The 27,709-nt window shown below is 35.9% G+C and overlaps 1 protein-coding gene across 1 annotated transcript; it reads left to right on the plus strand.

Moving 5' to 3' along the window:
- Positions 1-627: 627 nt before the first annotated feature.
- LOC101501138 (uncharacterized) lies at positions 628-26,737 on the plus strand. Its single transcript, XM_004512074.4, has 35 exons — positions 628-1,140; positions 1,429-2,144; positions 2,816-2,941; positions 3,020-3,105; positions 3,779-3,887; positions 6,319-6,414; positions 6,866-6,928; positions 7,014-7,073; positions 8,333-8,401; positions 10,149-10,230; positions 10,392-10,444; positions 10,552-10,617; positions 10,696-11,928; positions 12,228-13,214; positions 13,302-13,637; positions 14,042-14,297; positions 14,399-14,621; positions 14,718-15,108; positions 15,198-15,347; positions 15,440-15,661; positions 15,795-16,016; positions 16,732-17,379; positions 18,171-18,431; positions 18,514-18,861; positions 19,186-19,598; positions 19,682-20,108; positions 20,499-21,797; positions 22,131-22,391; positions 22,473-22,763; positions 22,844-23,329; positions 23,756-24,187; positions 24,311-24,589; positions 24,707-25,255; positions 25,375-25,584; positions 26,305-26,737. Exons 1-35 carry the CDS (start codon positions 1,083-1,085, stop codon positions 26,422-26,424), a joined length of 11,628 nt encoding a protein of 3,875 aa, XP_004512131.1. The 5' UTR covers positions 628-1,082; the 3' UTR covers positions 26,425-26,737.
- Positions 26,738-27,709: the final 972 nt, after the last annotated feature.

Raw genomic sequence — 27,709 nt, forward strand, 5'->3', positions numbered from 1 at the left:
ACCCGGTTGAATTAAATGGAACCAACACATGTTTCAAAAAAATTGATTTATTAAACTAATTTATCAATCCTACTTTTTCAATGTATGTATAAAATTAAAAATTTTAATTTTTTCATAACCAGTTAATGCGAGTTTTACCATTAAAATTTTTAAGAACAATTAATTAACAAAAAATTAATATTATGTATAAGGTAAATTTTATAAAAAAAAAAAAAAATTATATTAGATATAAAAATTTAATTTATATACATTATCAAATATAAAGATTTTTTATTCTTTCGATTAGTTTTAATTGTTAAATTATTATAAATATTTAATTTTAATAATTTTTAAAATTATACATACGAAAAATTGTGATTTTCGACAATGTAAAATATTCTACACCAACTAATAAAATAAAAATATAAATGATATTTCAATTTTTTTATTTAATAATTTTCTTTTGTGATATAAATGATATTTAATAATCTTAATAAATGTATGCTAAAAGCTTAATTTTGTAGTAAAAGAAAACTAAGATTTTAATTTAAATAAAAAGGAACTAAGCTTAATGTTGTAATATTTTGAATAATATAAATGAATTATTCTGTTCCTGATGGTGTATGGGTTTATATATAAAACCAAAACACTGGCCCCGTGGAGGAGTCCATGCTCGGTGGTGCCGAGTTGAAATCAAACTCAATTCACATATATACATTAAGTCATTCAACAAGGGCGCAGCAGCTTAAGAAAGAGAGGGAAAATACTGTTCTGTTACTCACAAAAAAACCTCTCTTCACCCTACCAACAATTACACTCTAACCCCTAGAGTAGCTTCACTGTTAATTCTTTTTCTTCTTCTTCTTCTTCAACCCTACAAATCGCTTCCCCTATTCATTGTTCCTCATCGCAATCTCAAGTAGGAGTAAATTCGTTCGCTGAGTAGAGGGAGCGTTCTGGTTCGGTCACATAGCGTTTGTATTATTAAACCCTAGAAATAGGATCACATTCGCGCCAAAGGTGCAATTGCACTTGTTCCTCTCTGAAGAGCCAGCTAGGGTTTAAGCTTTTTCTGTTTTCCCTTTCACTCCTTCATCGCCGAAATGAGCCCCGTTCAGAATTTCGATCAACATTCTCGTCATCTCGTTGAGCCAGACCTCAGTATGTTTTCTCTTTCTCCATTTCATACTGTTTTATTGCGGATAGAAACGAATGAAATTGCACGATAGTTGAATAATTGAAACTAGAATACTTACGTATTCATTGTGTTTTTTCATTTGTTCATATTTTCCATGTTAACTTGCTGTAAGAAAATAGCTAAAATAGATTAAACAGTGTTTCTGTTGTTCAATTGCTTTTGGGTTGATTTTAATTTTCTCTGTTTATTAATGTTTTGCATTTGGATAATTGGTTAATGTTTTTTTTGTGTGTGTGTGTGGCTGGAAACAGCGATTCAGGCGAGGTTGCAAATGGTGATGGAGGTTAGGGATAGTCTTGAGATTGCTCATACTGCCGAGTATTTGAATTTTTTGAAGTGTTACTTTCGAGCATTCTCGGCGATACTACTGCAAATTACTAAGCCGCAGTTTGTGGACAATCCAGAGCATAAGCTTCGGAATATTGTGGTTGAGATATTAAATAGACTTCCACACAGTGAAGTTCTTCGGCCTTTTGTACAGGACCTCTTGAAAGTTGCTATGCAAGTGCTTACGACGGATAATGAAGAAAATGGGTTGATTTGTATTCGTATAATCTTTGACCTTTTGAGGAACTTTAGGCCGACTCTAGAAAATGAAGTGCAGCCTTTTCTGGATTTTGTATGCAAGATTTACCAAAATTTTAAATTGACGGTTAGTCATTTCTTTGACAATATGGCAATGACAGGGGAGGATATCAAGCCGATGGATACTTCACTTTCGGATCAAAGTATAAACCCTGCCACTGCCACTGGCTCGCAGCTCAATCCAAGTACTCGCTCATTCAAAATAGTTACTGAGAGTCCACTGGTGGTGATGTTTCTGTTTCAATTATATAGTCACCTAGTTCAAGCAAACATTCCTCAATTATTGCCTTTGATGGTTACTGCTATATCGGTTCCTGGCCCTGAAAGGGTTCCTCCTCATCTGAGATCTCATTTCACTGAACTCAAGGGCGCACAGGTCAAGGTAGGTGCTTATGGTGGAAATGTAAAGATGCAAAATCATATTACAAAATGAAGAAACATACGCGTCTTTTCCTTAGGAATGTACCCTGGAGAAGCATATGGCTGAATAAACCATGAATTTTGAACGTCAGGATATGCTGAATGAATTGCTTTATTACATATACATTTAGACTCACAGCGTTCTTGCAACAATTGGATATTGCTGTTTTAAATGTCATTTTAGAAGGAGAGAAGTTGGGAGAAGACCCAAAAGCTGTACGAGAGTGATAAACGAGTGCTATTAGCCTATTACTCTCTATTCATTTCAATATATATTAAAACAGCCCATTGCATCAAAGGATGTGGTGGATATATTTTGATTCCTTAACAGACACAACCACCTGTTGCTCTTTTATATATTTTTGCTTCACACCTTGGGTTTACCCAGAAATGCTACTAATGTTATTTTCCTGCCAGCATAAAAAGATGGATTTCTACTGCACTTACTGAATTAATATTAGAAACTATAAGCCTCCTTCTGGCATTATATCCTACTTTATCATGGTTATTTTGTTGTGAATAACTAAAATGGCACAAGTTTTATATGTTGATTTTTGAATGATTTATTTCCTTAATCCTTCTCCTAATATTATCCATCACATGTTTTACTTGTTTCATTTTTTATTATTGCAGACAGTTTCTTTTTTGACTTATCTGTTGAAAAGCTATGCTGATTATATAAGGCCACATGAAGAAAGTATATGTAAAAGCATTGTGAATTTGCTTGTTACATGTCCCGACTCTGTAACCATTAGAAAGGTGATACCATTGTTTATTTTGCCGTTTTGCGATTGTGTTTCTCTTTCTTTGATTTAAAGTCAAAAGTGTTGGATGCAGGAGTTATTAATATCCCTGAAACATGTCCTTGGAACTGATTTCAGGAGAGGCTTGTTTCCTCTGATTGACACTTTACTGGAACAAAGGTAACATTATGATCTATAAAAAAGATATTGACACAGATTTTATGGAAGAATTACAAATAAGGAAGCCCTTTTAATAATACTTCCCATTAGTATAAATCACTACTGCAAGTGTCTAGCTGTTATTGTGTAGGTTATATTGGCTGAATGTGAATGTAATATCTCTGAGTGGTTTTTATTCTGTCATGTAAATATAATTTTTTATAACGAGATCCTCTTCAGTGATTCTCTGTACTTTTTTGGCTGGTCACAACTGTCTGTTTTTTATAAGGCCACTAGTGGTACAATCTAGATGATTATAAATTTAAGTGTTAGGAAATAATTTACTGTTATTTAGCTACAAATGATTAACTGTTAGATTATGTTTCTGAATTTCTGCTTCCAATAATAGATATGTTTGAAATCCTAAATTTTTTTTTTGCGGAGGTGTGATATACATGCATGTTTGTCTGTCAGGAAGATAGATAATTTAGTGTTATCAAATAGCAGCCATGGTGGTACCATGACAGAATATTTGTCAACCGCTATGGCCATGGCCTTCCACCATGACCCGCCATCCCCAATCGATAACACTGGAAAGGGTACCGAGAGTCGTTGAATAATAAGAGGAAATTAAGCTTGACGGCATATAACTGTATTGAGCATACTCTTATGTTTTAGATTTTCAAACTTTCAGGAATCTGGTTGGGACTGGGCGGGCATGCTTTGAGACATTGAGGCCCTTGGCTTATAGTCTTCTGGCAGAGATTGTACATCATGTTCGGCAAGATCTGTCCTTATCACAGGTTTGCTTTTTTGCTTGCTTCATCTCATTTTAGATAGGATTTGTCTGTTGCTTTTAGTGATTTCTTGCAGTAGTAGTAAGTGTTAGATTTTATTTTATTATTCACTTCACTTTTTAGTAATTTATTATATTATTATAGAGAACTAGAATATTTATTTTATGAAACCCTATATAAGTAACTAAGAGTAAACCCACAACTTGGTTTACGAAAGATTTTTGGAACAGCCATTGATCAATTAATGATATCAAATTGGGCCCTACAAAGATGATATTTAGGTATATCAGCGTGACATTAATTTTGCTCGACTTTCGGACATTTTTGAAGCAAACAAAGTACATAATGAGGACCAAATTGATATTTTAAAATCATTCAATGTGTAATCTTAAACTATTAATATGAGATTTTGTCAAAGTAAAATAAATTACTATCAAAAGCGTACAGTAATTCAACTAAAGATATTATCCAGACTCCGAAGAGTTAGGAGGAATTTTTCGTATGCCAATTTAGATATCTCTTAAGGAGTTAAGAAGTAAGGAGTTATGAAGGAACAGTTCTTTGCTGGTGCATAATGAATCTGAAGTGACTTGGTGCCAATGATTGGAGAAGATTATTAAAGTTTTCAAGTATTATGTTGTTTGTTTCATATTGAATGGGATTACATGGTCTTGTGAGTTTCTCTGTAATAAACCGATACTGCTATTCCATAGTCGTCTCTTGGTAGCGGAGCATCCCCTGGCCACCATAGGACATGCAGTAGAGAGCTGTTTAGTGCGGCGGCTAAAATAGCAGCTGTTGCAGTGAGATCAAGTCACCTCAGTGAGATTGTAAACTCCCAAAAGCCTCCACAATTTAATTGTTAGGGTATTTTAGGAAATTTCCAATTAAAAACACCAAAAACAGCACTCGGCTTTATCTCTCTCTGTTGCCATCTTTTTTCACCCTCCTTATCGGTCAGTCACAGTTAGTAGGTGGGTGCCCCTCCATGCAGCATAGCGTCTCAGAATGGAGTAGCAGCTGTTGTGGCTGCATGCGCGTACGGATTTCGCGCCACATTTCGTGACCTTAGCGGGTTCCTGGAGTGCGATGCATTTATTACGGAAACTCTGCATTTTTCAGTGACAAAGTTATGCAATTTCTGGCCAGATCCGCATTTTCTAGCCTGAAGCTTTTATCTTGAGCTTAGAACAACCAGATATCTGCGTTTTCCAGCAAGGTCTGAATTTTTTCGGCCAGATATGCAGCTGCTGCGGCGCTGGTTGTGTGTGGCGACTGGAGTGCTGCTCTGCCTCTGATGTTTGGGTGCAAGGTTTAAGTAGAAAAAACAATATTTGGGCCCTTAAGGTCCACTGCAGAAAAACATAACTTAAAAAGTCGGTAACAAACAAATTGGGCCTTTGACCCCTCAGTCTTTTAGAAAAAAATAGTAGAAGTAAACCAATGATAAAATAACACAATATAAATCTCATAAAAAATCATTATTTTATAAATAAGGAATAGTAAAAATAAATCATTAATCAAACAAGTATCATAATCAAATCTCATAAAGTAAACATTTAGTATTTGGATATATTTATAAAAATAATTACTTTTACATATATAGTTAATATTTATTAGAATATTTAGTAAAAAAATGTGTGTGTGTGTATATATATATATATATATATATAATATTATTAAAATAATTCTAATAGCGGCTATCTCGCTCACACAATACCCATTCATTTTTCTAATTTTGGGGTCGCTATTTGGGATTGACAACTACAACTTGTATAATTTTTTAAAATAGTGTCCGCCGTGCCCTCCGCTTTCCTCCTATAGCGTTTTTGGGGTTGGCTGGTTGTTATACTCTGCTCTATCCAGGCTTGGTAACACTTGGTTGAATATAATGGAAGATTTGTGAGCTTTTCTTAGTTGATATGCTATTTAATATTATTGTGATTTTTATATTTATGGGTTTCATTTAAGATTATATAATAAATATTGCTTCGATATTCATTATTTCTCTCATATAATAATATTTCCACTTTTACGGAAGTGTTTCACAAGAAATGAATTTGCACTCTGATATGAAAAAAAAAAGCCACAATGTATATTTCATAATATAGTTCACAGTACTGAACGAAACAAGAAACAAATATAAAATATAAAATATAAAATATAAAATATATTATGAATTTAAAAATGCTTTGTGCCTTTAATTTTTCAATGTAACAAAAACAAATTGCAGCCCAAGAGGGTGGGTTGTTGGGGTTCTGAAATATATTAAAATGGCATCTTAAATTGATAGTTTTTCTTTTATACTTGTTCTTGAATTTATGTGTAATATTTTGTTAAATAATTATAAATGGAAATTTGTAGGCAGAAGTACAATTGACGAGGAAGAGTTTCCACCACACACAATCTTGCTAATTTTAATTCATTATGGTTGCAGTTATCGCGGATAATTTACTTATTTTCAAGTAATATGCATGATGCTTCATTAACATTGAGCATCCACACCACTTGTGCTCGCTTGATGTTGAATCTGGTACCTACCTTACTCAAGAATATAGTTAATGTTATTCTCTGTCTTCATTTATCTCTGTTCCATTGGTTTTTAGTTCCAAGGGCTTTATAGAAAAGTACTGAGAATGTTGTTGCCTCAGTAGCTTTGTGAATTGGAATATATTTGTTTATTTGTCTTATCCATGGTGTTTAGGTTATATTTATTTTGGGGTTTGACATACTGTATTTCATGGGTTGGAAGGTGGTATAGTTGTATTCTTTTATTTTTCTTCTCTGTTTTTGTTGTTGCTGTTTTTGGCTATTCTTTTCACTTTTTGGAGAATTGCATTCTGTCTCTTATTCTCTTGTCAGTTGATAACAGTTCTCTTTTCTATTTATTTTTTTCCTGTATACCTGAAGAAAAAAATTTTAGGTTCGATAGCTGATTAAATTCCTGTAGCCTTCTTATGTTATGCTTTTTCAATTGGATCCAGGTGGAACCAATTTTTGAGAAAGGGGTTGATCAACAGTCTACAGATGAAGCAAGGATCTTATTGGTCTGTTGCACAGTTTCTGTTAGATTTTGGCTTTTTGAATTTTACTATATTTTTTCTGGTATTGACACATGATGTTGCTTTGTAGGGCCGCATTTTGGATGCTTTCGTTGGGAAATTCAATACCTTCAAACGGACAATACCACAGGTTATTTGTGATAACTTTAAAGTTCTATGCGATGTCTAACAATTGCCTTGTGATAGTGGTGCATATGTAGTTTCATTAACATGAATTGTTTGCAAGTTTTCTTGGGGACTGTCATTGTTAGAGTATACAAAAAGTATCTTATAAATTTACAGTATCCATATCATATTTTGGGCTATTTTTGGATTGGTGATAAGAAAATAGGAGGAAATTGAAAGAAATGCCATTAGTTGCCATTGTTTGGTTTGTCCCAAATATGTTGGAATGAAATGGAATATGAAAGAGCTCATTTCATTTAATTCCACCCCATTTCCCTATTTTCACCCTAGATCGGAAGGTTATGGAATGGTATCACTCATCCGTTTCTTTATATAAATGTAATTAAAAAATGACTTTATTTTACTTAAACTCTTGCTACATATTTTATTCAGTTTACTCCCCCTTAAGAGAAAACAATGGAAATATTTTCTTTTTGAGAAACAACATTGGTCTAAAGGCATGAGTCCTCAATTCTAGGATGAACAGGATTTTTGAAATAAAAGCTTACTAGTTGTCACAACCAGCTCCTCCACATGCCTAATTCTGCAAGCACTAGCATGAGCAGAATTGCAAATGCATTTAAGCCAGGAAACCTGCAAATTATCATTGTAGATTAATCCCATGTTTACATATTCCACCCAAATTAAAAATCTATTCAGTGCTGGAAAATATTAGTCGCTCTTGATATTATTATCCAGAGAATATTTAACAAAGGGTACCTTAAACTTTTCATCTTCTTGCTCACTTGAGCATTGATTGATGATTTACCATTTGCTAACATCAATCAATTTTGGCCTAGAGTGCTAAACAAGGTTGGTCTCATATCAATCTGCACCAGCTTATTTCACTGTTATAAGGCCTCCTACTCTTTTTGTCTAAATCATTTTTTTTAAATTATCTTTTTTGCTCAAGATTCACGTGCAACAACTTTTCTGAGAGACATGGTGTAACACAAACCAATTCCATCATATGGAAAATTTAATAGAAAGTAGTTTTTATGCAGTATAAAATTTCATTATGTCTTGAGAAAAATACTGTATTATTTTTATACAACTAAGCTACTGCTTGGCTTCTTCAATGCTAACTATTCAGAATCAGTCCACTTCTACTCCCCCCAATTGACCTCACAATGTCTACAATATAGTGGTTTACAATCATTGATTTAATTACTTGTATGTCTTGCCACATTTGTTCTTAACTTTTTTATGTTATTATTTTTATAGCTTTTGGAGGAAGGCGAGGAAGGAAAGGATCGTTCTACCTTGAGATCAAAGCTTGAACTCCCTGTGCAGGTTGTTAGAAAACTTGGGAATCTTTTTCAGGCTAAATAATGGCACAGAGATTTATCTTCTCATCTAAATTTTGTATCAGACTGTCATTATTTGCTTAACTTTTTACCATGTTAACAATTTTGGTGGAAAGAAACAGCTTTATAACTCACTGGTAAAGGAAGGAAAGGAAGGAAAGGAAGGAGGAATTGTAAACAATTCTCTGGATTGAATTGTTTTTAAGAAAAATGAGAGTAATTGCTTATTCTTTGTTTGCAATTCTATTAGAAATTAAAGACATTGAATATTGGAATTCATCATTATGCCCCATGCATCTAAATCTTAGGAACACTTCATTTTATAGAAGGGTTGTGGATTTGCGGATAAACTAAGAGGAGGGAATGATGGATAACATAAGAAAGCATACTGCAAAAGTAGGAAGTAAACATATATCTTTATGTTGAGACTTGAGAACTATTTAGGTTATTTTCTCTATTGAGAACAAGGTCATATCATTTTATTAAATAAAAGTCATTTTTTTTAATAAGTTGGACATTTTGGCTCATCCACATAATGCGATAGGATTGGACCAGAAAGAAATGAATAATGTTGAAGTTTTGAGATTTTAGGTAAAAGGAGGAGGGGAGAGAAAATAATAAGAGTTTGAATATTATTTATAATAGCTTTATGCTAACTTGATACCAGAGACTCAATACTAATATCTGTTTATAGAGATACATAGACTCAAATCTAAATCAGGAGCAAATCATCATAATAATAAATTGATCATAGGAAATAAATTAAGATACTCTAAATATAATATAAAAGATATATATAAGATATTTTCTAATATTCTAATAAAAAACAAAGAACAAGGATATTGTTTATTTCATTTGATTGAAAAGAATCCTCAGGCAATCCAAAGACCTGAACTCCCATAATATTTCGATGGTTATTAGTATTATTACACCCTCCTTCTCTCGCTTTTATTCTCTTTCTCACTCTCCCACTCACTAGCTAACAACCATTACAAGTCAGTTATATGTTCCTGACTTAACCAGAGGCTTTGTCCTCTGTTTCTCTCTTATTTCTCCAAACCCAAACCTTCTAAATAGGGGGTTGTTGCGTATCATAATGTTGCTTGAAAATGAATGTTGTTTTTGGTTCAGTGTTACTAATATATATATATGTATAATATTTGTGTGTTGTTTTGATGTTTCTGGAAGTATGTTGTAATGTTGTATTGGGATTTTAGTCCTTCCATTTTGGTTCATATGATTTTAACAAAAATTTTGAAAAAATTAACTTCTTTTTTCCATTTTTAGTTTTTCTTCTTTATTTTGCTTTATTCTTCTTCTTTTCTTCAGTTGTAAACATAATGCCAATGTCTTGTATGCTATTGCTAATGCTTATTTCTCTCATTTTCATTCAGTTGTAAACAAAATACCAAGTCCTTATTTTAATGTTTACCATCTTTGTTAAAGAGTGGATCTTGGATTCTGTTGACTTTACTCGAAAACCTAAAACATATGAACTAATCAAAACCTGCAACATTAATTTTACACCAAGACCTAATCAAAACAGAATCGATAAGGATGAAGGATGAAAAGATGCAACTTTTAATATTTTTTCGCATTGCATACTATGCATGTCCTTAAGTAAAAATGCTACTATTTTAGTGGTTTTTTAATTTTGATTGCTTATGTACTATTCTATAAACTGTTAATTTGAATATTGCTTGGAGTGATTCTGGCCTATGTTTTCCTTGCAGGCAGTTTTCAATATTGCAGGCCCTCCTGAATATTCAAAGGAAGTAAATGATTACAAGCATCTAATTAAGACATTAGTGATGGGTAATTTATTTCTTTAAATCTTCTGAAGTTCCTTATCTTGGTCTTTAGAGTGTCAAGTTGTCAACTAGTTTTATTGTTTTTTTATTACTGGTAAAGATACCCATTTTCAGCATATGATCAGAGATATCATGGCTTTTCTTTTCTCCTTTATAATGTCTCAGGAATGAAGACCATCATATGGAGCATCACCCATGCACATTCTCCTAGGTCTCAGGTAATAAATCCTTGGTATAATAATTGCTATCTGTGGATTCATGACCTCCGTCCTCCCATTAAATGTTTTTCTTGCGTGATATTTTCTCTACTCATGGAACTTTACAGGTGCTTGTCTCACCTTCATCTAATTTATCACAACCTCAAGCATCTAGGGGCATGAGAGAAGATGAGGTACTTCAGATAGGCTTATGTTAAAATCTTGGTGTTTTAAAGCTTATCTGTTTATGTTGACTTAAGAGTCTTGTGTAGGTCTACAAAGCTTCTGGTGTTTTGAAAAGTGGTGTTCATTGCTTAGCACTCTTTAAGGAGAAGGATGAGGAACGGGAAATGCTTCATCTCTTCTCCCAAATTTTGGCCATCATGGAGCCTCGAGATCTTATGGATATGTTCTCTTTGTGTATGCCTGAGCTTTTTGAGTGCATGATCTCCAACACACAACTTGTCCATATTTTCTCTACTCTTCTTGCAGCCCCTAAAGTGTACCGGCCATTTGCGGATGTGCTTGTTAATTTCCTTGTAAACAGCAAACTTGATGTGTTGAAAAGCCCAGATTCACCTTCAGCAAAACTGGTCTTGCATCTCTTTCGGTTTATATTTGGTGCTGTTGCTAAAGCACCTTCAGATTTTGAACGGATTTTGCAGCCTCATGTGCCTGTTATAATGGAATATTGCATGAAATATTCTACTGAAGTTGAAAGACCTCTTGGTTACATGCAGTTGCTTCGAACAATGTTCCGGGCACTTTCAGGATGCAAATTTGAACTTTTGCTGCGGGACTTAATCCCCATGTTGCAACCGTGCCTCAATGTGCTATTGGCTATGTTGGAAGGGCCAACGGGGGAAGATATGAGAGATCTTCTACTCGAGCTCTGCATGACCTTGCCTGCACGTTTGAGCTCTCTGTTACCATATCTGTCTCGTCTTATGAAGCCTTTGGTATTATGTCTTAAGGGAAGTGATGAACTAGTGAGTCTCGGTTTACGAACACTAGAGTTTTGGGTTGATAGTTTAAATCCTGACTTCCTAGAACCTAGTATGGCCAATGTAATGTCTGAGGTGATTCTGGCCTTGTGGTCTCACTTAAGACCAGCTCCCTATCCTTGGGGTGCTAAAGCATTGCAGCTTCTTGGAAAGTTAGGTGGACGAAACAGGAGATTCCTCAAAGAGCCTCTGGCACTTGAGTGTAAAGAGAACCCTGAACACGGGCTTCGCCTGATTTTGACATTTGAGCCTGCCACTCCATTCTTGGTGCCACTTGATCGATGCATAAATCTTGCTGTAGAGGCTGTAATTAACAGAAATTGCGGCATGGATGCTTTCTATCGGAAGCAGGCTCTAAAGTTCCTTCGTGTTTGCTTATCATCCCAGCTCAATTTGCCCGGAATTGTTGCTGATGAGGGATGCACATCCAAGCAGCTTTCTGCATTGTTGGCTTCTACGGCTGATCAATCATCACACAGATCTGAGTCAATTGATATAAAGGTTAGTTCGTTACTATTATAGATTTATAGTGCTTATCAAATTCTCCAAAAACACTGCACCAACACTTCTGGTTGATATGGAGAAATATACAATTTTTGTGCGCACCACTTTTCATGGATCACTCCCACATGAACACATTAAGATATTGATGCCACAGCTACTTGGTGTACTTACTTCTTCAGCTCCTTCCCTCTTGTCCGCTCTATTGTTTTACCTTCAACTCTTGCATATTTTAATCGGGTTTGTGTTATGGAATACTTATTGTTGCTGTCATATAATATTTAGCATGTTGTTTCCAGGCTGACTTAGGAGTAAAGACAAAGACTCAACTTATGGCTGAGAAATCTGTTTTCAAGATTCTTTTAATGACTATCATTGCTGCCAATGGTGAGCCAGATCTCACAGATTCTGCAGATGATTTTGTTGTCAATATATGTCGCCATTTTGCGATGATATTTCATATGGATTCTTCATTCAGCAATGTGTCGGCAGCTGCAATTGGGGGTTCGTCACTATCTGTTCATGTTGGTTCTAGGACAAAAACTAGTGTTTGTTCAAATCTGAAGGAGCTGGATCCTTTGGTATTTTTGGATGCTTTAGTTGATGTACTAGCAGATGAAAACAGGCTCCATGCCAAAGCTGCTCTTGATGCTTTAAATGTGTTTGCAGAAACACTAGTATTTCTTGCTCGTTCAAAACATACTGATTTCATAATGTCCAGAGGGCCTGGTACACCTATGATTGTCTCTAGTCCATCAATGAATCCCGTATATTCTCCTCCCCCTAGTGTTCGGGTTCCAGTATTTGAACAACTCTTGCCCCGTCTTTTGCATTGTTGCTATGGACTTATATGGCAAGCACAAATAGGTGGTGTCATGGGTCTTGGTGCCTTGGTTGGAAAGGTCACTGTTGAGACTCTCTGCCTTTTCCAAGTAAGAATTGTGCGAGGTCTGATATATGTCCTTAAAAAGCTTCCCATTTATGCTAGCAAGGAGCAGGAAGAGACAAGTCAAGTGCTCACTCAGGTTCTTCGTGTAGTGAATAATGCTGATGAAGCAAATAGTGAGGCGCGAAGGCAAAGCTTTCAAGGAGTAGTAGATTTTCTTGCTCAAGAGTTATTCAACCAGAATGCCTCTATCATTGTGAGAAAGAATGTACAATCATGCTTGGCACTTTTAGCCAGCAGGACTGGTAGTGAGGTGTCTGAATTACTTGAGCCATTGTATCAGCCTTTTCTCCAGCCTCTCATAATGCGGCCACTGAAGTTAAAGACTGTTGATCAACAGGTATCCTTAAATTCTTATTTTCCGATGGCTATTGATTTGATCTTTCTTTGTGCTTTTATCCATTCACACTTGTTATATCTTGTGTAGGTTGGAACAGTTACAGCATTGAATTTTTGTCTAGCCTTGAGGCCACCTCTTCTCAAGTTGACTCCAGAGTTGGTTAACTTCCTCCAAGACGCATTGCAAATAGCAGAGTCTGATGACAATGCATGGGTTGCTAAGTTTATCAACCCCAAAGTGGTGACATCATTGACAAAACTTCGAACAGCTTGCATAGAACTGCTCTGCACAACAATGGCATGGGCTGACTTTAAGACTCCAAATCATTCTGAATTGCGTGCAAAGATCATCGCAATGTTTTTTAAGTCTTTAACCTGTCGGACTCCAGAAATTGTCGCTGTTGCAAAGGAAGGCCTGCGACAGGTGTAGTTTGCTTTTATGCTGTATAATTTAAATTTCTTTATTGGCTTGATTGCAATGAATGTGAAGATATATCCCTATATATCATAAATACTAGTTATTTCTGGGATCATTAGGTCCTGGTTATATGTTCCATTCCATTTCAGCATTTTCATACTTATATTGTTCTGGTGGCATTGTTAGAAACTCAAATGATATCCTTACTATTTGTTCCATTGGACATGCATTTTTGGTCATGAAAATTCGGCAAGATTTTACATTATTGATGATTGCCTAACACACTCGTCTTTTTGGGGCTTGGGACTAGCTAATTAATACACCCTGGCAGAGATACAGATGCTTTTAGTAGACTTGTAAAGTTGGAATTATTTTACCTTAATCACTGACTTATGCCCTGTATCACATAGGTTATAAATCAAAGGATGCCGAAAGAACTTTTACAAAGCAGTCTTAGGCCTATATTGGTTAATTTAGCTCACACAAAAAATCTCAGCATGCCTCTTCTTCTAGGCCTAGCCCGCCTGCTTGAGCTGTTATCCAATTGGTTCAATGTAACCTTGGGAGGCAAACTTTTAGAGCATCTAAGGAGGTGGCTGGAGCCTGAAAAGTTGGCACAGAGTCAGAAGTCATGGAAGGCTGGTGAAGAACCAAAGATAGCTGCAGGTTATACATCTATGGTCTACCCTATTTAATGCAATATTTTCTAATGTTACTCACTCCTCATGTTATTCTTGCACTGATCACATTATTCTCTACTATTGCAGCTATAATTGAGCTTTTTCACTTGCTTCCTCCTGCCGCTTCAAAGTTCCTCGATGAACTTGTAACCTTGACTATTGATTTGGAAGGAGCACTTCCTCCTGGACAAGTATACAGCGAAATCAATAGTCCATACCGCCTACCACTTACAAAGTTTTTAAATCGATATGCACCTGTTGCAGTTGATTATTTTCTTGCTCGATTAAGTGAACCAAAATATTTCAGGCGGTAAGTTTTTAGAATGCTGAACTTCAATTATATATCACTGGTAATTTTGGATGCTGACTTTGATTCTTTGTTTGTTGCTGTTTGCTTTAAATTCAGTTTTATATATATAATTTGTTCAGAAGCCGGTTATCCGTTGAGAGATGAACTTTCAAAATCACCACAAAAGATACTTGCAAGTGCATTCTCCGAATTTCTGCCCAAATCTGAGGTGGTAATGGCTTCATCATCCACGAGTACGCACACTACTTTATCAGGTGAAGAAATCCATGTTTCTGCTTCAACCGATGCCCCTAATGTTCTTGTTCCTACTCCCAATGCAACTTCCGATGCTTACTTTCAGGGTCTAGCACTTATTAAAACCCTGGTCAAATTAATGCCTGGCTGGTTACAAAGTAATCGTACTGTGTTTGATACATTAGTACTAGTATGGAAGTCACCTGCTAGAATATCCCGGCTGCAAAATGAACAGGAACTGAACCTGATGCAAGTAAGTATAGGCAAAGATCAGTTTAGTTACTGCTCTATCATCATTGTTGATTTTAGATGCATGACCAAGTCATCTTCATGGATTTGCAGATTAAAGAAAGTAAATGGCTTGTCAAATGCTTCCTGAATTACTTGAGACATGACAAAAATGAAGTAAATGTTCTCTTTGATATACTTACGATATTCTTATTTCATAGTCGGATTGACTACACTTTCCTGAAGGAGTTTTACATCATTGAGGTACTTCATAACTGGATCTGAATTTTCTGTTGAGATCAAACTTCATTCTTGTATTTCATAATTCACATATGAACTATCTTGGTGTCTTTTAGGTTGCAGAAGGTTATCCTTCGAGCATGAAAAAAGCCCTCCTGTTACATTTTCTCAATCTTTTCCAATCAAAACAACTTGGTCATGACCATTTGGTAATTGTAATGCAAATGCTCATTCTTCCAATGCTTGCACATGCCTTTCAAAATGGCCAAAGTTGGGAAGTTGTTGATCCTGCAATTATAAAAACAATCGTTGACAAACTTCTTGATCCCCCAGAAGAGGTTTATCCTGATGCTATGTTTTATTTCTTACACGACCCTTCCTTTAAATCATTATTATAATTCAGTGTCTGTGATACAACTTTTGAAGTTCATACATTTCTCTCATTACATCATGTCTCTCTCTCTTTTGTAGATTTCTGCAGAATATGATGAGCCTTTAAGAATAGAACTATTGCAGCTTGCAACTTTGCTTCTTAAGTATCTTCAGAATGATCTCGTTCATCATAGGAAGGAATTGATAAAGTTTGGGTGGAACCATCTTAAGCGTGAAGATACTGCGAGCAAACAATGGGCATTTGTGAATGTGTGCCATTTCTTGGAGGCATATCAAGCTCCTGAAAAAATAATACTTCAGGTCTGGAAACCTTGACTTCTTTAAAATATTCTTTACTCCAATAATATGTTGTAAACATGTCGATTACCTCATGTAGTTATAATTTGGTTTACTGTGGGATATTTCTCTTACAGAAATACAGTTTCGTCTAATCACTTGGCTTTACTTCCTATTATTTTTTTATTTTAATAATCCCTATTTTGAAAGTGGAATCATGAAGGGAAGGATTATATATCCTCCTTTGAACCTCGTACAAGTCAAAGCTTGCAGCATTAATTGGGATGATTTCTTGCAAAATTTGGATTACAATGGGCTATGGCTATTCTGTCTACACCTGTTATCTTTCTCAGTTAGAAGCCAATATCGTACTTTAAGTTTTTTGGTTAATTACTCTTTCAAGGTCAAGCATTTTATATTGTGTAAACAATCCGGAGTTTCTTTGCCTTTTCATGAATTATTTTTTTGGGTTTGATATAGAAGTTGGAGATGGTCTTTATTTTTGTGTTTTGTATTTTCTTTGATGTATATGTTTAAGTGGATGCCTCTAGATTGAAAATTTCCGAGCCTATATCATAGCAGACGTTGTTGGCTTTATTTGAAAATTCAATGTGATTTGAAAGCCTATCTTTATATTTGTGTACCTAACTCAATTTCATAGGCAAAATATAAGTGTGTCTGGATACATATATCTATCCAGATGACGCACCAGCACCCTGATACTGATTTGCAACTGCAGGTTTTTGTAGCTCTTCTTAGGACCTGCCAACCAGAAAATAGAATGTTGGTCAGGCAGGCTCTTGACATTCTAATGCCAGCACTGCCACGACGTTTACCCCTCGGTGATTCTCGGATGCCCATATGGATAAGATATACTAAGAAAATTCTTGTTGAAGAAGGTCACTCAATTCCGAATCTTATTCACATATTCCAACTTATTGTCCGCCATTCGGATCTTTTCTACAGTTGCAGAGCACAGTTTGTTCCGCAGATGGTGAATTCTCTGAGTCGCCTTGGATTGCCATATAATACGACAGCAGAGAACAGACGTCTTGCCATTGAACTTGCTGGATTAGTTGTTAACTGGGAGAGGCAAAGACAAAATGAGATGAAAGTTGTTACTGATTCTGATGCTCCAAGCCAAATCAGTGATGTTTTCAATACTAGCTCTGCTGAGTCTAAGCGAACAGTGGAAGGGTCAACATTTCCCGATGATACAACTAAGCGAGTAAAAGCAGAACCTGGTATTCAACCCCTTTGTGTCATGTCACCTGGTGGTCCATCATCAATCCCCAACATCGAAACCCCAGGATCTTCCAGTCAACCTGATGAAGAGTTTAAACCAAATGCTGCTATGGAGGAGATGATTATAAACTTTCTTATCAGAGTGAGGCTTACTTCTAATATGCTTTAGCTTTCTTTTTTGCATAATATTGCTGCTGTGAGGTTAATTTATAGAATGCTTTATTAATTTGTGAAGAGCTGTATGCAATATTTTACGCTGTGGCTGCATAAATTGTTGTTTCTTTCCCCAAAAGCCTGACAAACCTGTAGTTTGAATTTGATGATGTTGACATTTGCATTGTTTTACTCTCTCCGTCTCAAAATAATTGTCATATTTGCAAAAAAATATTTGTCCCAAGATAATTGTCACTTTTGATTTTGAATGCAAATTTAGTTACTTTATTCCAATTGTATCCTCTAATTAATGTTGTTTGCATCACTCTCAACTTATTATTCTCTACTTTGCATTTGACAACGAAAATAAATCAATAGTTGATATGTGTAGTTTGGTAAAATTATTGTTCTCTTTCATTCATTGATCGTCTTGTCTTAATCTGTTTGAAATAGTCAACTGCGAGACGATTATTTTGGTATGGAGGGAGTATTATCATTCTTTTATTCGAATCTCACACTACATAGTTTGTGTTGCTCATGTCTGCATTTCTAATGGGTAAATAGTTGAAGATAACCTATTATCATCTTGGTATTACAACTCACCATCCTTTTGAGGTAAAGATGACAAGTATGAGTATGTGTGAAAGGGTGGTTACTTCTATTTTGAGGCAAAAGTATAATCACTTAATTTAACGATCCTCATGTATATTCAACAACCCCTATTAAATCATTCTGCTTATAAAGTTGACATTGACAATGAACTCTGATTTCTGGAATTAGGTTGCTCTGGTTATAGAACCTAAGGACAAAGAAGCAAGTGCCATGTACAAACAAGCTTTGGAGCTACTTTCACAAGCTTTAGAGGTGTGGCCGAATGCAAATGTAAAATTTAATTATTTGGAGAAGTTGTTGAGCAGTATACAACCATCTCAGGCTAAGGACCCTGCCACTGCGCTGGCACAGGGTTTGGATGTCATGAACAAAGTTTTAGAGAAACAGCCTCACTTGTTCATAAGAAACAACATTAACCAGATTTCTCAAGTAGGCCTAACATTATGCTGTATGTTTTCTGATTTTCCAAATGATTCAATGTTTGTAGTGATGTAATTGTTTTTCCTTCCAGATATTTGAACCATGTTTCAAGCATAAACTTTTAGATGCTGGCAAGTCTTTTTGCTCACTGTTGAGGATGATTTGTGTTTCTTTTCCTCAAGAAGCAGCTTCAACACCTCCTGACGTTAAGTTGTTGTACCAGAAGGTTGATGATTTGATACAAAAGCATGTTACCACTGTCACAGCTCCTCAAACATCTAGTGACGATAACAATGCCGGTGCAATTAGTTTTTTGTTATTTGTCATAAACACCTTGACTGAGGTACAGAAGAATTTCATTGATCCTTTAAATTTGGTTCGCCTACTTCAGCGGCTGCAGCGTGATATGGGTTCATCAGCAGGTTCTCATATAAGACAAGTATGTGGGATTTTACCGTCACATGTTATATTATTTTTAAAATTTGTGATGTAAAATGCAGTTTTGATTAATGTAAAACCTAAACTAGAATGAAAGTGTTATGGAAGCATTTACTATGCCCTTTTGCTGTCCCATCAATGTTTGTTTATTTGACTGTTATATGCAATTTGTTACTAAGTCTACTGAAGTCGTTCCATTTTGGTTTGTAACATATCTTGCCTTATTACATGTTTTGTTTTTGGTTTTCAATTTTAATCTATGCTAACATTGCTTGATACTCTGTTTCAAATTTATTTATTCAAGAATTTTGTCCGATTTTATCAGGGTCAAAGAACAGATCCAGATTCAGCAGTCACGTCTTCTCGTCAAGGTGTTGATGTTGGAGCAGTTATTTCAAATCTAAAATCAATCTTAAAACTTATCACAGAAAGAGTGATGGTTGTTCCAGAGTGCAAGCGATCTGTATCTCAAATATTGAATGCTTTGCTCTCAGAGAAAGTTATTGATGCTAGTGTACTTCTCTGCATACTTGATGTGATTAAAGGGTGGATTGAAGATGATTTTGCTAAACAAGGAGCTTCAGTCACATCAAGTGCCTTTCTCACTCCAAAGGAGATAGTTTCTTTTCTTCAGAAGCTTTCACAAGTTGATAAACAAAACTTCATACCAAGTGCTCTGGATGATTGGGACCGGAAATATCTTGAACTTCTTTTTGGGATTTGTGCTGATTCAAATAAGTAAGTAAAAGTGTAAAACATTATCAGTATATTGTGGTATGCTTGGATCTTATCGTCTTTGATTATTTTCTATTTATTTCCAGATACCCTTTATCCTTGCGACAAGAGGTTTTCCAAAAGGTAGAAAGGATGTATATGCTTGGTTTACGGGCTAGAGATCCTGAAATTAGGATGAAGTTCTTCTCTCTCTATCACGAGTCTCTTGGGAAAACCCTTTTCACCAGGCTTCAATTCATTATCCAAATTCAAGACTGGGGAGCTTTGAGTGATGTCTTCTGGCTCAAACAAGGACTTGATCTTCTCTTGGCAATATTAGTTGATGATAAACCTATTACACTAGCTCCAAATTCTGCCAGGGTTCAACCACTTCTGGTATCAAGCTCTCTTGAAACATCTGGAATGCAGCACAAGGTTAATGATGTATCTGAAGGAGCTGAGGATGCTTCGCTAACATTTGAGAGTCTTGTGGTTAAGCATACTCAGTTTCTTAACAGCATGAGCAAACTCGAGGTAAAACCAACTGATGTTTAGTGTTTTCTTTTCAGTTCAATATTTGTCTGTCATATTTGAGATTTTTCTATTATATTTTTAATAACTTTATTGCCCCGGTTATTATGTTGCATCAAGAATTTGTTATGGATGAAGTCAGGATCTGCCTAAAACTATCTATGTAAACTATCATAACATAACAATGAATAATAGGAAAGAATATATTCCAATCAACAAAAGTCAAGTATTTTTTCTTTCCTTTTGGTGTTTTATTACTGAGTTTCACTAATTGTTGATAAGGATTAGTCTCATCACCGTTTCTATGACTCTTGTAATTAGCGGTCATGCATTGCAGTTAGTGGAAGGTATATTTTGCAGTTTTGTACTTACACCATGATAACAATTTTTCAGGTGGCTGATCTATTAATTCCGTTGAGAGAGTTGGCCCATACAGATGCTAATGTTGCATACCATTTGTGGGTTCTGGTATTTCCGATTGTCTGGGTTACATTACATAAAGAAGAACAAGTAACACTTGCTAAACCCATGATCACTCTTCTGTCTAAAGATTACCATAAGAGGCAGCAAGCCAGCAGGCCAAATGTAGTGCAAGCATTATTAGAAGGGCTTCAGTTGAGCCATCCGCAACCTAGAATGCCAAGCGAGCTTATTAAATATATTGGGAAAACGTACAATGCATGGCACATTGCATTGGCTTTGCTGGAAAGTCATGTTATGTTGTTCCCAAATGATTCCAAATGCTGTGAATCTCTGGCCGAGCTCTATCGATTGCTCAATGAAGAGGATATGAGGTGTGGGCTTTGGAAGAAGAGATCAATCACTGCTGAAACCAGGGCAGGGCTTTCTCTTGTTCAACATGGTTACTGGCACCGTGCTCAAAGTCTCTTTTATCAAGCCATGGTTAAGGCGACTCAAGGAACTTATAACAACACTGTACCCAAGGCCGAGATGTGTCTATGGGAAGAGCAATGGCTATACTGTGCCAGTCAACTTAGTCAATGGGATGCATTGGCAGATTTTGGCAAGAGTGTTGAGAATTATGAAATTCTGCTGGACAGTCTATGGAAATTGCCTGATTGGACATATATGAAGGAGCATGTTATTCCTAAAGCTCAAGTGGAAGAAACTCCAAAACTTCGTTTGATTCAAGCATACTTTGCTCTTCACGACAAAAATACAAATGGTGTGGGGGATGCTGAGAATATGGTGGGTAAAGGAGTTGATCTTGCTCTAGAACAATGGTGGCAGCTGCCAGAAATGTCTGTTCATTCCAGGATCCCCCTTCTGCAGCAATTCCAACAATTAGTTGAAGTTCAAGAGTCAGCGAGGGTCCTTATAGACATCTCCAACGGGAGTAAACTCTCTGGGAATTCGGTGGTTGGCGTGCAAGGAAACCTGTACGCTGATCTGAAGGATATCCTTGAGACATGGAGGCTAAGAACCCCAAATGAATGGGATAATATGTCTGTTTGGTATGATTTGCTGCAGTGGAGGAATGACACATATAATTCTGTCATAGAAGCTTTCAAAGATTTTGGCGCCACAAATTCGGCACTTCATCATCTTGGATACCGTGACAAAGCTTGGACTGTCAACAGGCTTGCTCATATTGCTCGCAAACAAGGCCTGTCTGATGTTTGTGTCAGTGCACTTGAAAAATTATATGGCTACTCAACCATGGAAGTACAGGTATGATGATAACTACCTCTGTTGTAAATGTCTGGTTAAAGGTTTAACAGAGAACTGCTTTTTTCTATCATGTCAATATCTATTCACAATCTTGAGTTATAGCTGAGGCTAGTCTTCAGTGTGACTTCACCATCAAGTTTTGTTTTTGATTAATCTTAATGGTATTTGTAATCAGTCATTCTTTACAATTTTTGTGTTTATGTACATACAAAAGTAGCATTATGATATCTGTTATTTCTTGATTATGTCTTCTTTTTAACTGCAGGAAGCCCCAATGTTTGGGAACTTTTGTTAATTCTATCTGATCTGCTATTTTTTTTTATGTATTTACAGGAAGCATTTGTTAAGATAGCAGAGCAGGCAAAGGCATATCTAGAAACAAAAGGAGAACTTACTACCGGTCTTAATCTGATCAACAGCACTAATCTGGAGTACTTTCCTGCAAAGCACAAGGCTGAAATTTTCCGCCTGAAAGGGGATTTCTTCTTAAAATTGAATGACTCTGAGAATGCAAATCTTGCTTATTCAAATGCAATTAGTCTTTTTAAAAACCTGCCTAAGGGATGGATAAGCTGGGGAAACTATTGTGATATGGTAACCACTGCTATACTTTTCATGCTTTTACTTTCTATTACTATGAACTTGAGCTTTATACTTACTATCTACTTTGAATAGGCTTACAAAGAAACTCATGAAGAAATTTGGTTGGAATATGCTGTCAGCTGCTTCATGCAAGGTATAAAATTTGGTGTATCCAATTCAAGAAGCCATTTAGCTCGTGTTCTTTATCTTCTTAGTTTTGATACTCCTAATGAGCCTGTCGGAAGGTCATTTGATAAGTACTATGAACACATACCACATTGGGTTTGGCTGTCTTGGATTCCACAGCTCTTGCTCTCCCTCCAGAGGACAGAAGCTCCTCATTGTAAACTTGTTCTTCTGAAGATTGCAACCTTGTATCCTCAAGTAAGTGTTATTTTTATTTTTCCATTGCAAGTTTTTTGGATCCTAAATTTTTATGTAGAGTTTCTTCTCCTGAATGTCAGGCTCTATATTATTGGCTGCGCACATACTTGCTGGAACGGCGCGATGTTGCCAATAAATCTGAACTTGGTAGAATAGCAATGGCTCAGCAAAGAGCCCAGCAAAGTGTTTCTGGTGCTGGTGGAGGTTCTCACGGTGGGATTGCTGATGGAAATGCACGGGCACAAGGTCCAGGTGGGAGTACCTTATCATCTGATATTCAATCTCACCAAGGCTCCCAGTCTACTGGTGGAATTGGATCTCATGATGTTGGAAACTCGCATGGGCAAGAAACTGAAAGGTCCACAAGTGCAGAAAGCAACATTCACAATGGAAATGACCAACCAATGCAGCAGGGTTCTGCAAACCTCAATGAAGGTGGTCAGAACACTTTAAGGCGTGCTGGGGCATTGGGTTTTGTGGCTTCAGCTGCCAGTGCCTTTGATGCTGCAAAGGATATAATGGAGGCTCTTAGGGGCAAGCATGCTAATTTGGCTAGTGAACTTGAGGTGATCTTATTAAGAGTTTTTAATTTGCTTCTGTATACCTAACAGTAAATGTATGCGGCCTGACCCTCTCCATCACTTTTCCTGGCTCTATGCTTAAATGTGCTGCTCTAAGTCTCGCAGTTGAACTATATTATTACTGGTAGCTCTTGGGATAAACTATGAAGCGATTGTATACATTGATGGTGTTGAGATTTGATATCTCACATTGACTAATGAAATGGTCAAAGAATTCCTTATAAAGCTTGGATAATCTTCACCCCTAGGGTTAGCTTTTGGGGTTTAGGCCTAGCCCTAATTCTTAGAAATTGTAACTTTAAGAACACAGGCACCTGAAAAGGAGCGGTATATTTAGTTTAAACTTGTTTAGTACTTCCCGACTGCCGTTCTTTCATGTCTTTCCTAAACTAATTATGGTTCCTTTTGCAGGTTCTACTAACAGAAATTGGTTCAAGGTTTGTCACTCTTCCTGAGGAGAGACTTTTGGCTGTGGTTAATGCTTTGCTCCACCGTTGCTACAAATATCCAACAGCTACAACTGCAGAAGTTCCTCAGTCTCTCAAGAAAGAGCTCTCGGGTGTTTGCAGGGCTTGCTTTTCAGCAGACGCTGTAAATAAGCATGTTGATTTTGTCAGGGAGTACAAACAAGATTTTGAACGTGATCTTGATCCAGAAAGCACTGCCACTTTCCCATCTACCCTCTCTCAACTGACTGAGCGGTTGAAACACTGGAAGAATGTACTGCAAGGTAATGTTGAGGACAGGTTCCCAGCAGTATTAAAGCTGGAAGAAGAAAGCAGGGTATTACGGGACTTCCATGTCATTGATGTTGAAGTTCCAGGGCAGTATTTCACTGATCAGGTGACTACTTTTGGATTTATTTTTTCAAACAACGCAAAGACCTTAATTTTGGTTGCTTGATATTACATGAGTTTTCGGTGCATCCGATACTGATTGTCATTCATTTAATTTTTTATGGTCTAGGAAATTGCACCTGATCATACGGTGAAGTTGGATAGGGTTGCAGCTGATATTCCAATTGTACGGAGGCATGGGAGCAGCTTTCGGCGTCTGACTCTAATTGGTTCCGATGGTTCCCAACGCCATTTTATTGTGCAGACGTCTTTGACTCCTAACGCTAGAAGTGATGAGCGCATATTACAGCTTTTCCGTTTGATGAACCAAATGTTTGAGAAGCACAAGGAATCCAGACGCCGTCACATTTGCATCCATACACCAATTATTATTCCTGTTTGGTCCCAGGTTAACATAACTTTCATTAAGTACATCATTGTTTCTTGTTTGTCTTTTATTTTCATTCACACACCATTGCCTACTTAAAAGGGTCCGCTAATCTTGCTTGAAAAATTGTATGGTCAGGTTCGCATGGTAGAAGACGATTTGATGTATAGTACTTTCCTTGAGGTCTATGAGAATCATTGTTCAAGGAATGACCGAGAGGCGGATCTTCCCATAACCTATTTCAAGGAGCAGTTGAATCAGGCAATATCGGGGCAAATATCACCAGAAGCTGTTGTTGATCTCCGTCTGCAAGCCTATAATGAAATAACAAAAAATCTTGTTAATGACAATATCTTTTCACAGTACATGTACAAAACTCTACCCAGTGGCAACCATACCTGGGCTTTCAAGAAGCAATTTGCCATCCAGTTAGCTCTTTCAAGTTTCGTGTCCTTTATGCTACAAATTGGTGGGAGGTCTCCCAACAAGATTTTGTTTGCAAAGAACACTGGAAAAATATTTCAAACTGATTTTCATCCTGCATATGATGCAAATGGACTGATCGAGTTTAATGAGCCAGTCCCATTCAGGCTAACAAGGAATATGCAAGCATTCTTCTCCCATGGAGTGGAAGGTCTTATTGTATCTTCGATGTGTGCAGCTGCACAGGCTGTGGCTTCACCTAAAGTGAGAACTTAAGAGATACATACACACACATATCAAACTAGATGTTTTCAATATCTTTATGTTATAATCATTTAATGGATGACTTCCAACTTATTTGTTCGGAAATTGTTGTATTGCAGCAAAGTCAGCATCTGTGGCATCATCTAGCAATGTTTTTCCGGGATGAGCTACTGTCTTGGTCCTGGAGAAGACCGCTTGGGATGCCCATGGCCCCTATGGCTGCTGGTGGTACTATGAGCCCTGTTGATTTTAAACAAAAGGTTATTACAAATGTGGAACATGTCGTTGCAAGGGTTAAGGAAATAGCACCACAGAATTTTTCTGAAGAGGTGAGTAATTTTATTGCGTCGTTGTTTATTTTTCTGAACTCTTATATGATAGGAAATTCTAAGATGAGGTTTCCTTTTTGATTGCTATATAGATATAGTGGAGAGACAAATGGTTATATATCACACTTCTAAGAAATTTATGCGTTGTTCTGCCAAAAATACAAGAATCCAATTTGATCCTCTGGACAAGTTTATTGATTTCGTAATAACTACTGAAAAATCTAATGAGAAGGAGAGATTGATTGATGCTTGTTCCACCTTTTTGTTTGCTTTTGTTTTTGTTTTTCGAATTTGTCACCCTTTTATCCACCATGTTTTCTAATCCATATTCATTAGTACATCACAATTACTCCCTCTATTCAAAATGAGTGTCATCCTAGGTTTTCTCATACAGATTAATAAAAGCCATGGATAAAAGAAAATTTCAATTTTACAAAATTACCCTTATTAGTATTTGTTATTAATAATTTTCATAAATGTATAGTGAAATATAATGACGCAGAACATTAAATTAGGGGTAGAATTGGAAAAAAAGTTATCACATTGAAAAAGCAAAACCACACTAATATTTTTAATATATGCTATAAAACAACATTTGTTTTGGAACGAGGGAGTAAAATTGGTAGATAAAATTCTTTTTGAGAATGTTAATTCTTGGCTGTTTCACTTCTCCCCATTTAGTGCTTAGTATTTATTTATATTAATTAATGTTGAATTTAGGAGGAGAATGTCATGGATCCGCCCCAACCCGTTCAGCGGGGAGTTACAGAGTTGGTTGAAGCTGCCTTAAACCCAAGGAATTTGTGCATGATGGATCCAACATGGCATCCCTGGTTCTAAGAAATCTTTAGCAAGTACTGTACATATGTGTACATATTCAAAGCTAATGTGAGCTTATTTGAAACCCAAGCGTGAATTTGTAACTTGGGTCCCTATTTTTCCTCTCTTACATTAAAGGTTAGATTGTACAACATTAATAGCAGGAATATGACCCAGTAGCAATATATAGTACGTAGAGAGGTCATTGTTTTGTAGAAACCATCTGAGTTTTACCCTTGTATTCAATGTGTATAACAATTATTTAAATTGCTTTAATCACGAACAACCTATCGCTATACTATTTTTTTATATTTATGAACATGATTGGCGCGGCTATTTTTGATGCCCCAAACAAGTCAAGAAAATGATGCATTCACAGTTTTTTTTATTCATTGTATTTTTTGTTTGTGGAATGATCTATGAAAACATTTTGTATTCATTTTTTAAAATTTGTGTTCACAGAAGACTTTGTATTACTTTTCATCACTAGCAAATTCCGATAAATGAGTTTGAATTTCACTTCTAAAAGCTAAATTAAATGATGAGGATGTCTAAACATGTACAGTTAACAGTTTGGGAACCTCGACAATTTGAAATTCTTATATTTTAGGATTTGGATTCTGTAAAGTGAGTGAAGTGAAAAGTGAGAACAGCAATTGCTGTTGTTCTAGGAAAATAATGATTGATTATGATGTAATCACAATATTTACTTTTAATTATCATTTAAGGGTTAATTTTTACATTTTAGGATTTGGATTCTGTAAAGTGAGTAAAGTGAAAAGTGAGAACAGCAATTGCTGTTGTTCTAGGAAAATAATGATTGATTATGATGTAATCACAATATTTATTTTTAATTATTATTTAACGGTTAATTTTTTTCATTATATTTTCTTAAGGGAATTGTCTACTCTAGAGGAGTTGGATTCTGTATTTTAATATACATCTTTGCATCTAGTGTACTTGTTCAATTTTCACATTGTCATATTTAACTTGATTATGATACCATGATAAATGAGTTTGAATCTCAAATGCAAAAGCTACCTCAAATGATAGGGTGTTCAAATATATACATTCAACAATATCTAATTTGGTCCTTGGACTATATAATTATAATTATTCTTTAAACTATTGTTAATTTAATCCAACAATTGTGTTAACATTAAATGAGAGAATGACCGTTATTTTGATGGTTTAGGAACCAAATTAATGGTTAACATTTTTGTAGTCTCTAATTTAGTACCCGACCTTATGTCTAATCACTCTCTAGTGTGAATGTTTAAGTTCTATTATTTATGTGTTAGTTTTA

This window comes from Cicer arietinum, chromosome 8, assembly GCF_000331145.2.
Source record: "Cicer arietinum cultivar CDC Frontier isolate Library 1 chromosome 8, Cicar.CDCFrontier_v2.0, whole genome shotgun sequence".
Lineage (NCBI taxonomy): Eukaryota > Viridiplantae > Streptophyta > Magnoliopsida > Fabales > Fabaceae > Cicer > Cicer arietinum.

Coding starts and splice junctions, on each gene's coding strand:
- LOC101501138 (XM_004512074.4), top strand. CDS start 1,083: ATGAGCCCCGTTCAGAATTTCGATCAACATTCTCGTCATCTCGTTGAG. Junction 6,415..6,865: donor CTCGCTTGATGTTGAATCTG/GTACCTACCTTA, acceptor AATTGGATCCAG/GTGGAACCAATTTTTGAGAA. Junction 19,599..19,681: donor ATTTGTGCTGATTCAAATAA/GTAAGTAAAAGT, acceptor ATTTATTTCCAG/ATACCCTTTATCCTTGCGAC.